Raw genomic sequence first — 12,870 nt, 5'->3', positions numbered from 1 at the left:
CAATAGAAAATAGCGAAAAACAAAAAAAAAAAATAATATTAAAATATAAAAGGAGTTACTCTGGTTTTTCTAGAGCAACACAACCTGTACACAAATTTAAATTAAATTAAAAAGAAAAAAAAAATAATAATAAAATAAAAAATGTTTACGTAAATATTATGTTAATTAAAAAAATTCATTTAAACACAACGTCTACGTTGATTTTGAAGTTGTTGTTTTCGAATTTCCTGTTGTCTATACACGAATAGGGGACGGAAAACTATGGCTCTTTTGCTGCGCTCATGTTGGGCAACGTTAAGGTCTATGGCAACAGGTGCAACGATCTCACGACGATTGCGTACATAGGGACGGAATAATTGAGTCTTGTCGGCATCACGTCTGTATAGAGTGCTCAAGAAATCAAAGTAGGGACGAGATCTTAGGCTATCGGGTTGTCTCAATGGTGAGTTGTAGCTTAAAACAGCGGGCACTTCACTGTCACTGATTTGCTGATAGTGCTGTTGGCACCAGGCTAAAGCCAACATCATGGATAATACCAAAAATATCTGTAAAGGAGAAACAATGAAAAAAAATGAATTTGTTTCGTTGTTGCTAATAATAATTCATGTGTTTATTTAAATAAATAAATAGAAATAAATTAAATAAAATATTAATTAAATAAAACAAAACTAAAAAACAAAGTCTAGGTAGAATTGATGAACTATATAACGACATACACTAGATAGTCTTCATTATAGAAACTAGTATGGTCTCAAGTATAGCAACCACTTTGTGGTCTAGTCTTTAGTATAGAGAATAGTTTGGTTTTTAGTATAGATTCAGTATTGTGTATAGATTAAAGACTATTGTAGTATCTATATTATACAGTAGTCTAGCCTATATACTAAACACAATTCTAGTCTCTACAATAGGCACTATTTGTAGTCTTATTGCTTACCACTACTAAGGTCTAGAACCTTAGTCTACACTAGACACTAATGTATATACTAGACACTAATGTCTATACTAGACACTAATGACTATACTAGACACTAATGACTATACTAGACACTAATGACTATACTAGACACTAATGACTATACTAGACACTAATGACTATACTAGACACTAATGTCTATACTAGACACTAGTCTAGCAACCACACTGAAAACAAGAGTATAGTCTCTGCACTAGATCCTATTCTAGTTTCTATACTAGACACAAGCGTAGTTTCCCTACTATGCACTTATCAAGTCTCTATATGAGACACTACTCTAGTCTCTATACTAAATATAATATATTCTTTGTAAGAAGCACTATTCTAATATTTACACTAGACACTAGACTAAAGACCTGACTAGTATGGTGTGATCAGTACTACTTGAGTAGCTTCTATACTTGACACTAGTCTCTATACTAGATACTAGTCTAGTCTTTATACTAAACACTACTCTAATATCTATAGTAGACACTATTCTTGTCTCTATTGTAGACACTAGTCTAGTTTTTATACAAGACACTAGTCTATACTTGACACTATTCTAGTCTCTATACTAGAGACTAATCTAGTCTCTATGCTACAGTCTTAATTCTAGACTCTAGTGACTAATCTAGTCTCTATACTTTAACTATTCTAGTCTCTATACTAGAGACTAGTCTAGTCCCTATACTAGAGACTAATCTAGTCTCTATACTAGAAAGTAATCTAGTCTCTATAATAGATACTAATTGAGTCTCTATACTAGAGACTAATCTAGTCTGTATACTAGAGCCTAATCTAGTCTCTATACTAGAGACTAATCTAGTCTCTATAATAGATACTAATTGAGTCTCTATACTAGAGACTAATCTAGTCTGTATACTAGAGCCTAATCTAGTCTCTATACTAGAGACTAATCTGGTCTCTATATTAGAGACTAATCTATAGTGTGTATACTAGAGACTACTCTAGTCTTTATACTAGAGACTAATCTAGTCTCTATACTAGAGACTAATCTAGTCTCTATACTAGAGCCTAATCTGGTCTCTATATTAGAGACTAATCTCTAGTGTGTATACTAGAGACTACCCTAGTCTTTACACTAGAGACTAATCTAGTCTTTATACTAGAGACTAATCTAGTCTCTATACTAGAGACTAATCTAGTCTCTATACTAGAGACTAATCTAGTCTCTATACTAGAGACTAATCTAGTCTCTATACTAGAGACTAATCTAGTCTCTATACTAGAGACTAATCTAGTCTCTATACTAGAGACTAATCTAGTCTCTATACTAGAGACTAATCTAGTCTCTATACTAGAGACTAATCTAGTCTCTATACTAGAGACTAATCTAGTCTCTATACTAGAGACTAATCTAGTCTCTATACTAGAGACTAATCTAGTCTCTATACTAGAGACTAATCTACTCTCTATACTAGAGACTAATCTACTCTCTATACTAGAGACTAATCTAGTCTCTATACTAGATACTAATCTAGTCTCTATACTAGAGACAAATCTAGTATCTATACTAGAGACTAATCTAGGTATGTACTAGAGACTAATATAGTTTCTACACTAGAGACTAATCTGGTCTCTACACTAGAGACTAATCTAGTCTCTATACTAGAAACTAATCTAGTCTCTATACTGGAGATTAATCTATTCTCTATACTGGAGACTAATCTAGTCTCTGTACAAGAGTCTAATCTAGTAATTATACTAGGAACTAGCCTATACTAGTAATTATACTAGACACTAATCTCTATACTACACACTAGTCTATTCTCTCTACTACACAATAGTTTAGTCTTAATACTAGACACTAGTCTATTGTCTGTAATAGACACTAATCTCGACCGTATTTTTGTCCTGGAGATCAAAAGAGTTTGTTCTGATCATAGTGTACTGTATGGCTAATGTGGAATTAGCCATGTGTATTCCCTGTATACTAGTGGCTAGTAAAGGGTCGCTATACTTCAAACTTGTCTGGAGTTATAATACCAGAGACAAGTCTATCGGTGTAGAGTGCACTAAAATTTAAAACAATAGGAAATCTTTAATGACGTCACTTGAAAAGAATACAAGTATTTATGCAAATTAAACTCACAGAAAAAAGTCTGTTAATAAAACTAAAACATGAATTTTAATAGTTTTTTTCTTTTCTTGGTTATTGTTTCAAACCATTAAATGTTTTTTTTTCAAACCGGCTTCTTTAGGTATTTTATTGTTTAACCATAGATAAAGACAAAATAAAAAAAAAGAATTTAAATTTATTAAGCATATTTCTTGAGTTGTTTTTGTTAAAACGCTTAAATTCCCAGAGCAGGAAGTTGTTGAGTTGTTAGTTAGTATTCTGAAAATCATTCCCGTCATCATTATCACTAAACACTATCATTATGATCATGTTATGGGTTGGTTTCTTTGTGATTCACACACCCTCAACTTGTAAATATATTCAACAGCATTTAATTTCAAATTCAGTGATTTTGATTAAAAATCTTAATAATTATTAAGTTTGTGTTTCGTTAGCTTAATTATAAGTTTCATTAATTCATTCAAATGTTTGCATCTTATAGTTTGTTTGTGTGTTTTTTATGTGTTTGGTTTCAGTATAAAGTTGCAGTGTTAATAGACATGGTTCGTGCTTCATTCAAACATGATTTATGTTTTCAAATTAATATTATAATTATTAGTTTTTTTTCTTGCTGTTTTTAAGTGTTTTCTTACGTAAATTGTTTGAATTTTTAATAAGTTTTAAATATTTTGTTTTTGTGTTTTTTTTTCTGTTTAAACATTTGTTTTTAGTTTTATTTCTTTCTTTTTTTTTTTGCTTTAGTCGAGGTTTGTTTATCATTATAGTTTATGCAGATTTAATAAATACAATTTATCATTTGCCTCACAGCAAACATTCTCATAAATAAAGCAAAAAAAAAAAAAAGTTCTTGGCGTCTCGAAATATTAATATTCAAAAAGTGTCTGTGTAATTTATAGAAAATAAAAAAAAACTAAATAAATATTTAAAAATAAAAAACTAGCTTGGGAGTTTCCCAAAATTAAAAATAAAGTTGATTTTATTTATTCTTTTAATCTTTTTTTTTAAATCTGTATGCACAATTGAGCACAATATTTTAAGATATTTTTTAAATCATAAACACTAATGCAAACGGCTGTTATTTTGTGATAAGAATCTTAAGATATTTTTTTTTTTTAAATTGGTAGCCAAAATATGTTTGAATATAGAAACCAGTAAAAACATTAACATTTTTTATTAAAAGAACAAGTTAAACTGCTATCAGATATTTATTATACCCTACAAAATTCATATAAAATACTTTCCAATTTCATTATTATCAACCTCTTTCATAATAGTCAATTATACGACGAACTAAGATTTGCTTTTTGAAACAATTAAGTCATGTGCGTCATATTGGAACCTTTTCTTCTTGAAAGGTCAAAACTATGCAACACTAAACAAAAATTCATTTACTTTGTTAATGAAACTCATTAATTAGATATATGAATGTCTAATAAAGTTGTGAGGGAGTCTATAGATTAGTTCATTGTCCAGTCTATAGTCTAGTCTATATTCCAGTCTATAGTCTAGTCTATAGTCTAGTCTATAGTCTAGTCTATGGTCTAGTCTATAGTCTAGTCTATAGTCTAGTCTAAAGTCTAGTCTATAGTCTAATATAGTCTAGTCTATAGTCTAGTCTGTAGTTTAGTCTGTAGTCTAGTCTATAGTCTAGTCTATAGTCTAGTCTATAGTCTATACTCTAGTCTATAGTCTAGTCTATAGTCTAGTCTATAGTCTAGTCTATAGTCTAGTCTATAGTCTAGTCTATAGTCTAGTCTATAGTCTAGTCTATAGTCTAGTCTATAGTCTAGTCTATAGTCTAGTCTATAGTCTAGTCTATAGTCTAGTCTATAGTCTAGTCTATAGTCTAGTCTATAGTCTAGTCTATAGCTTAGTCTAGTCTATAGTCTAGTCTAGTCTTTAGTCTAATCTATAGTCTAGTCAATAGTCTGGTTTATAGTCTAGTCAATAGTCTAGTCTATAGTCTAGTCAATAGTCTAGTCTATAGTCTAGTCTATAGTGTAGTCTATAGTCTAGGCTATATAGGATATAGACTAGATTATGGAGCTGTTTATAGTCTAATCTATAGTCTAGTTTATAGACTAGTCTATAGTCTACTCTACAGTATAGTCTATAGTGTAGTCTATAGTTTAGTCTATAGTCAAATGTATAGTATAGTTTATAGCCTATTCTATAGTCTAGTCTACAGTCGATGGTGAAAAATATTGCAACACTGTACAACAATTTGTGTAGGACGCTACTGACAAAAAATTACTGTCGGTTTAGATTTGATAAGTATATAGATATGTATTGCAGTAAGAGACTTTTGCCATTGCAATATATTTATAATAAGTTTAAAAATTGGTCAGTGCAACCAATCACGGAACTAGTTTTGCGTTTCATTTTCTTTTTTCATATTATTTTAAGATATTTCAATTAATTACTTGGTCTAATTACAAGAAAATATTTTGCATACAAAAGTATTTCATTTGAAATTTATTTTTTTTAAATGACCACTTTGTTACACCATTTGTATGAATTTAATGTGATTTAGAAACGCTGTTATGATTTAATTTAAAAACACTTTCAAAAACACTTTCAAATTTACTAGTATAACCACTAAAAATATTTGATTAATTTTGATTTAAAATAAAAGTAGATTTTCCCTTTCATTTGGGATTGAAAAAAACAATTATTCTTTTTTTATTAAAACAAATTTATGGTCAAACAAATTAGAACAGGATGTTTAAACATAATATTACTTTCGCATTTCGTTTCCAAATGAAACGATACAATTTATCTTAATTGTTTTAATTAAATGCAAATTATTTTCAAATGTTCAAATCTTTCACGAGTTTTTCTTGTTGTTAGTATTTTATCACGTTCATTTTTGTTTTTGTTTTTTCTTATTCTTCTTCTTATTTATTATTAACATATAGAAAACGTGTTTTGTATATTTTCGAAATAAATTTTTATTATTATTTAATTTTTATTAATGTGAGACAATGATCTACAATCTATAAAACAAGAACCTCTCCACCAAGAAAAAAACTTCTTATTGTTTTAAAGAGTTCAACAAAGTTTGTGATTTCATTCTTCAGGTTTGCTATAGGAATCGTCCAAAATGTTGATGAATTTTACAAGGTCGACTGGGAAACAACAACAACACATCGACATTGTCACACGAGTGAAGAATCAACGATAAAAAACAAAACAATAAGTTATAGTTTGATAAAAGTCTAATTGAAATTGGATTAGAAACGTCTGATATAAAACGATATTATTTTTGGATTTTTATTAGTTCTTTAGGAATGATGTGAACAAATCAAACTCATAAGGAAGTTGTTTTATTTTTTACTATACGCAATGACACAAAATTGGCCATAAATAAGACTAATATTGATTTTTATTTTAATAAAACAAATAAATTTACATTTAAATTTTATATCTGATGTACGAGTATTAAAACGAAACGCATAAAATTTGTTTTAGAATTAAGGTCAGTTGAGACATCGGATCATTGGTTACTTATTAGGAAGCGAAGAGTATTTAGTTTATAGTTTGGCATTAAATACAGTAGAACTTGTAATAAAGGGAACAATATTTAAAAATTAAATTTTTAAATAAAATTTTTCAAAAGTTTATTTTCGCAACAGTTAAGTACCGCTAGTTATCTCAGTTGAACTTAAAATCTGTTCTAGAAATATAATTAAAATTGAACACGCCCATTTTTAAATGAATTATTATCACTAAAGCTGTAAATATTTTTATGTATTATGGCCCATTATTACAACTGACAAATATCATGTCGATAATTTGATTGTCGTTAGGTTAGTACTATTAAATAGTAGGTCAGACAAATTTTCAGCTCTATTGGTTAAGAACTGCAGAACTTATAAAGGATTAAAGAATGACATGTTTGTCCTAGCAAAAGGGGTTTATATGACAATTTTTCACTATTTCTAGTCTATAGCCTAGTGTAAAGTCTAGTCTTAATTTCTATACTATATAGTCTACCCTATAGTCTAGTCTACAGTCTAGTCTAGTCTAGTCTATAGTCTATAGTCTAGTCTACAGTCTAGTCTAGTTTATAGTCTAGTCTACAGTCTAGTCTATAGTCTAGTCTACAGTCTAGTCTATTGTCTAGTCTATAGTCTAGTCTATTGTCTAGTCTATAGTCTATAGTCTAGTCTATAGTCTAGTCTATAGTCTAGTCTATAGTCTAGTCTATAGTCTAGTCTATAGTCTAGTCTATAGTTTAGTCTATAGTCTAGTCTATAGTCCAGTCTATAGTCTAGTCTATAGTCTAGTCTATATTCTGGTCTATAGTTTAGTATTTATTCTAGCCTATAGTCTAGTCTGTAGTCTAATCAATAGTCTAGTGAGTAGTCTAGTCTATAGTCTGGTACATCGTCTAGTCCATAGTCTACTCAATAGTCTAGTCTATAGTTTAGTCCATAGTCTAGTCTATAATCTACAGTCTAGTCTATAGTCCACAGTCTAGTCTATAGTCTTGTTTATAGTCTAGTCTGTAGTCTAGTCTTTAGTCTAGTCTTAAGTCTAGTCTATAGTATAATCTATATTCTATTCCATAGTCTAGTCTAATTTATAGTCCAGTCTATAGTATACTCTGTAGTCTAGTTTAGTCAATAGTCTAGTCTATGGTCTAGTCTATAGTCTAGTATATAATCTAGTCTATATCCTAGTCTTACTCACTTTATCTTTTTGGGTCTTTCTAAACCTTATAAGCCTAATTAGATTTTATAAATAAATGAAAATTCTGACTTCAAAATTGTATTACAGTACAAACCACTTTCACGTGGTTTCTCGGGAATAGTTCGTATAAAAATAAATTTATCTTGGACCCCTTAAAAGGTCATATCGGAATACCAATCGTAATAAAAGTTTAAGTTCCCACTTATATAAACATTATTGATAATTAATAAACATCTTTTATATTTCTCAAAACTTGGGGAAAAACTGACAATAATTGTTGGTACTAAGATCCAACCCAACTTGTTAACTGAAGTTTAATTGAATTATTTACTCTATGTATTATTATTATTATTATTATTATTATTATTATTATTTATTTATTATTATTTATGCATTTTTACTCACATAAAATTCAATTTACAATATAAATATTTATAATTTCGCTTTTAATATAAATAAAATTTTTGCATAAAATTTTAACATTTTTTTTTCATAATTCACTTCACGTTTTCCGATTTTTAAGGTTAAAATATGAATATGGATGTTGTTTGTTGGCAATTGTTGTTGGTGTGATTTTTAAATAATTTTTTTTTGCCATTTTAATAACCATGATCCAATAAAACCAACACCTCTGATTTTTTTCGTGTGTTTACACTTTTTTTGCTTTAGACTTTTGATGTCTGTCTTTTTATCTGACTGTCAGTATGTCTGTCTTTGAGTCGCTGCTGTGGCATATGTATTTGCATTGCTTTTTTTTTTCTTAAAAGAAGACTAGTATTTTCACCGTTGATATTGTTTTGTCATATATTTTTTTGTGGTTTTAATGGGATTTAAGATATGTTTATATGTATGTTTAATTTATGTTGAGCATATTTTATGCAAGTTTGCCACTCTTTCCCGTTTGGTGACTTTCAGTTATAGGTCAAGGATTCAAGTTGAGTTGTAGGAAAAAGATGTGTTTAAATTTGTGTAGATTCACAATGTCAGTAAGTGTTGTCAATTTGGCTGTTTTTTGTTTCATAAGAGAAGCATTTTTATGCATTTTTTTAATGCAGGAGATTTTTATAAGATCCTGCCCTTGAGTATAGCTAAGCAATTGAGAAAATTGAGCTGACCAATCCAAAACTTTTGAACAATTTTGATTTAAAGAAAGTTTGCATAGGTTTCCAACAATAAAGTAACTTTTTTATACCCTACACCACTGTAGTAAGAAGGGTATTATGTATTTATGCTGATGTTTGTAACATCCAAAGATATTGGTCCTAGACCATCCTTAAAGTATACCAATCTGTTTATAATCACTTTTTGAGTCTACAGGTAGCAATTTTTAAGATAATGTGATAAAATTAGGCACATACTGTTCTTTGGTACAAGGACGAACGCTATTGAAAATGGTTGAAATCGGTCCATTATTTTGTCTAGCTCCCATACAAACGTACCTCCGGATAGGGCTTCTGGGCTCATAATTACGTTAAATATTCTATTGAGTCAACAAAAATAGGCAAACCTTAGTTTTATAGAACTTTAATTGACACAAGCGATTTTGTAATGATCGGGCCTCATTTAATTTTAGCCCCCATACAACTCCACTAATAACACTATTAAAATCTATATAAAAACTTTGAAGTAAACGTAAATTCCTCTAACGGATTTTATAAGGATAGGTCCATATAGACTCCTACTCTCCTTTGAGCCCTCTTGTAGAAAATCTATTTTTTTATCAACAATATGTAAAAATATTTCGGAATTAGGTAGGCAGGTCATCCTCGCGATGTCATCACTGGGGACACACTTGGGTCCAGTATTTTGATCCCTTTGTGATAAAAACAAGTTAAATGCTTTATTATTTAAAAAATAATCCACTTTTTAACATACTGAATAGTGTAGGGTATCATATAGGGTTAAAAGATGCATACAAGTGTAAGTATGAATGGTTTTATATAAATCTATTTTCGAATATTTTGTTAAAAAAGTCAACTTTTAAAAAGTCAAAATAATAGAAAATAATAGAAATGTTGACATTTCTTCTATTGCGAAAAGTCGACTTTTTGATTCAACATAAGAACTCTATTCTGATCAAATATGAATGAATGTATTTCGAAAGTTCTGAATTCAAGGTCAAGTGTGGTATATGTTTTAAAAACCAAATTATGATCGAAATATATAAAAATTTTAGTTTTAGAAAGGTCTAAAAAATATGCTTTAATGTATCTCTTTTACATACAGAGATATCTAGGTTTCGATTTTAGTTAATATTCCAATTCTTTATTTTACATATCGCTAGACTATCGAGGACTCGATTTAGAATAAATTTTAATGTGTTATAGATTATTTATTACGATGTAAAGGATTTGTAAAGGATTGACCAGTAGTCGGCTCAACGGGCCTATTTTTCAAAAAGAGTTTTATTATTTCCTTTTATTTACTTTTTCGTATCAAGTCTTTCTAAACTTTATAAAAAATCCGAAAAAGTTCGTATAAAAATAAATGTATCTTAAGCTTCTTACAAAATACCTATCGGAATAGAAATCGTAATAAAAATTTGAGGTCCCATTTATTGGATCTCTTCTAAATAATTTCTTTTGCAAACATAATTGACCATAATATTTTATATTTCATAGAAATTTGGAACCTAATATGCTACGCTTAATTTAAAAAATGGATCATTTTTTAACCTTTTACCCCATACAAAAACTAACTATTTAGATGGTCCGAAAAGATACTTAATTTATTACGAAACACCACAAAAACTAACTGAATCATTTCAGGGGGCATATCTCACTAAATAGGTTTGTTCCGATAGCATTTCTATTCATCAATAAAAATTAAATTCTATTATATGAAATTTAGGTAAAGATATCTCGAAAAAGGAAGAATATATAACATAATTTATTAAAGTCGACAGATTGGACTTTCTTCGAGTCCTTGAGCTATTCTAATACCTCAAATATGGAGCTTTTAAAATTAGGAACATAATATCTTTTGATATGTTAAAGAAATTCTAAGACCAGTTTCTGATTCATTATCCTTTGGGTTAAACAGTTGTTGGCAAAAGTTTTGGAATTAAATTTAATCATAACTACACTATTTTTGAACGATTTTTAGACATTTAACAAATTTTCTGGTTTATATAAGGTCAATTATGGACTGATTCATTGATTAAATATGTTCAATTTCATCATTATACTATTACCCCTAATTCTATTTTTGTACGTTAAAGTAATTTTTGGTGGGGAGTTCTATTTGAGTAGGTCCACGCCCAACATTTCAATGTGTTAGAAAATCAATACTTAAGTTGGATACAAAAAGAAATTATTTATTTTGTCCTCTTAAGGCTTAGTAAGTTTCTATGTTCCGTTCCGTAATGGATCAGCTGATTCGTGTTTTTAATACAAAAACTCAACGGCAATCACATGGTTTAACTAACGACTTACAAATCAGCTGATTCGTTACTAACCGGAATGTAGAAACTTGATGAGACTTTAGGCCCATTTTTAAAGGTAAATTTTACTTAGACCTGGTTCACACTGGGAAACTTTTGTTGAGAAACTTTTTATTTGGTGTGTGAGAGAAAGAGATGTTTGATATTTCTTTCTCTCACACACAAAATTCTTAAGTTTCCCAAAAAAAGTTTCCCAGTATCAACCAGGTCTTATTAAAACATAATACCCGATATTGAGCTAATAATAATTTTTTGTAAAATTTCACAAAAGTAATTCGAACCGCACTACTCAAAATATTAATAAATTTCTATTTAAATAATTTCAATATTTTTTTTAATCCAAATTCATAATAAAACTGTTTATTTTGTTTTGCGATTTTTCATTTTTTTTTGACAATTAACAACTCACCTTTCCATTAACAGCTGTCATTTTGTATTGATTTATTTGATTATAAACTCTGAAGTTTTTGTTAGAGAAAAATCTTAATTAAACACAAACACCAAAATACGCAAAATATTAAATAATTATTTAAATAATTAACACTTTGTTGTTATTTACTTTTCAAAAAAAAAAAAAATTGTTGTTAATTTCTTTTTTACGCTATTTTGTTTGTCACTAGCTGTATAATGTGTTGAATAATCCTTTTTTGTATTAATTTAGAACACTTTTTTTTTCTTAGAACCAAATCTGTATTAAATATTTTGCTAACACTTTGTTTTTTGTTGTTTTTCTTGATTTCTTGTTTATATATTTATATACTTATATAATTTATATTCGTTTGATTGTGCAAATAGTATATGATTTTGTTGTTTACTGTTTGAATTCTGTTACGCTACTGTCAATAAAATACGTTGACAAATTCACTTTTATATAAAGCAAAAACAAGACGACGATAACGAAAATAATCATCAGCACTCCCTCCCCCCACAAGAGATCTGCCATGATCGAGCGATCGATTTCAATTTCGCATAGTAGTATTCTGTAGCATCATCCGCTCTTTAGTGTCTTCGTTTTAACTACAATAACAAGTTCATTATTATCATTGTTTTCATCATTATTATTAAATAGTATTTCAGCAGTAGCCGCTGTGTGTACTCAAGCTCGTAAGTATGTTTACGCTGCTGCTGCTGCAGCAAAAGCAATCGCTTGTGGTTTTTCGCTTAATGTTCGCTTGGTGTTGGTTGGTAATGTATCGTGTATCGGTGCAAACCGTTTTGCCATCACTAACAACAACAACAACTCAACCACATCACCAAACTTCCAACCATTCACCACAGACAAACTAGTTTGAATTATCAGAACTTTAAAGCCCGTTAAAAAAAACAAACTTCTGTCTCACTTTTTTTGTACAAATTAATTCAAAATCATTACCAAACATTCTCAGATTCATCATTATCATCTTCAACTTGAAACACACTAAAATCAATGAGTTTTCAATTTTTTACTATTTTAAGTTTTAGCTTCTTTTTTTCTGAAAAAGTTGTAGTTTTTTTTAATATTTTCAAATGTGTGCAAAAAAACTCATTCATTTCAATGACATTTTTTTGTGATTTTTTTCAGAAAATATTAATAATATAAAATATTATGCGTAAATGCGGTTTTATGTTTGATGAGTATTTTTTCTGCCATTTAAATTTAGTTTTCTTGTAATTTATTAAATTTTCAATTTAATG

At 28.9% G+C, this 12,870-nt stretch overlaps 1 protein-coding gene across 2 annotated transcripts; it reads right to left on the bottom strand.

The window, feature by feature from the left end:
* Window positions 1–12,043, bottom strand: LOC111677221. 2 transcript variants are annotated; one of them, XM_023438311.2, is made up of 2 exons: window positions 11,606–12,043; window positions 1–545 (listed from the first exon to the last, which is right to left on the bottom strand). In XM_023438311.2, the coding sequence occupies exons 1-2, from the start codon at window positions 11,624–11,626 to the stop codon at window positions 180–182; spliced, it is 387 nt and encodes a 128-aa protein (XP_023294079.2). In that variant the 5' UTR covers window positions 11,627–12,043; the 3' UTR covers window positions 1–179. The 2 variants fall into 2 exon arrangements, with proteins under 2 accessions (XP_023294079.2, XP_023294080.2); XM_023438312.2 differs by lacking the exon at window positions 11,606–12,043 and adding an exon at window positions 8,160–8,443.
* Window positions 12,044–12,870: the final 827 nt, after the last annotated feature.

This window comes from Lucilia cuprina, chromosome 6, assembly GCF_022045245.1.
Source record: "Lucilia cuprina isolate Lc7/37 chromosome 6, ASM2204524v1, whole genome shotgun sequence".
NCBI classification, from domain to species: Eukaryota; Metazoa; Arthropoda; class Insecta; order Diptera; family Calliphoridae; genus Lucilia; species Lucilia cuprina.
The sequence above is the reverse complement of the archived record's forward strand: the minus strand, read 5'-3'. Positions and strand labels throughout refer to the sequence as shown.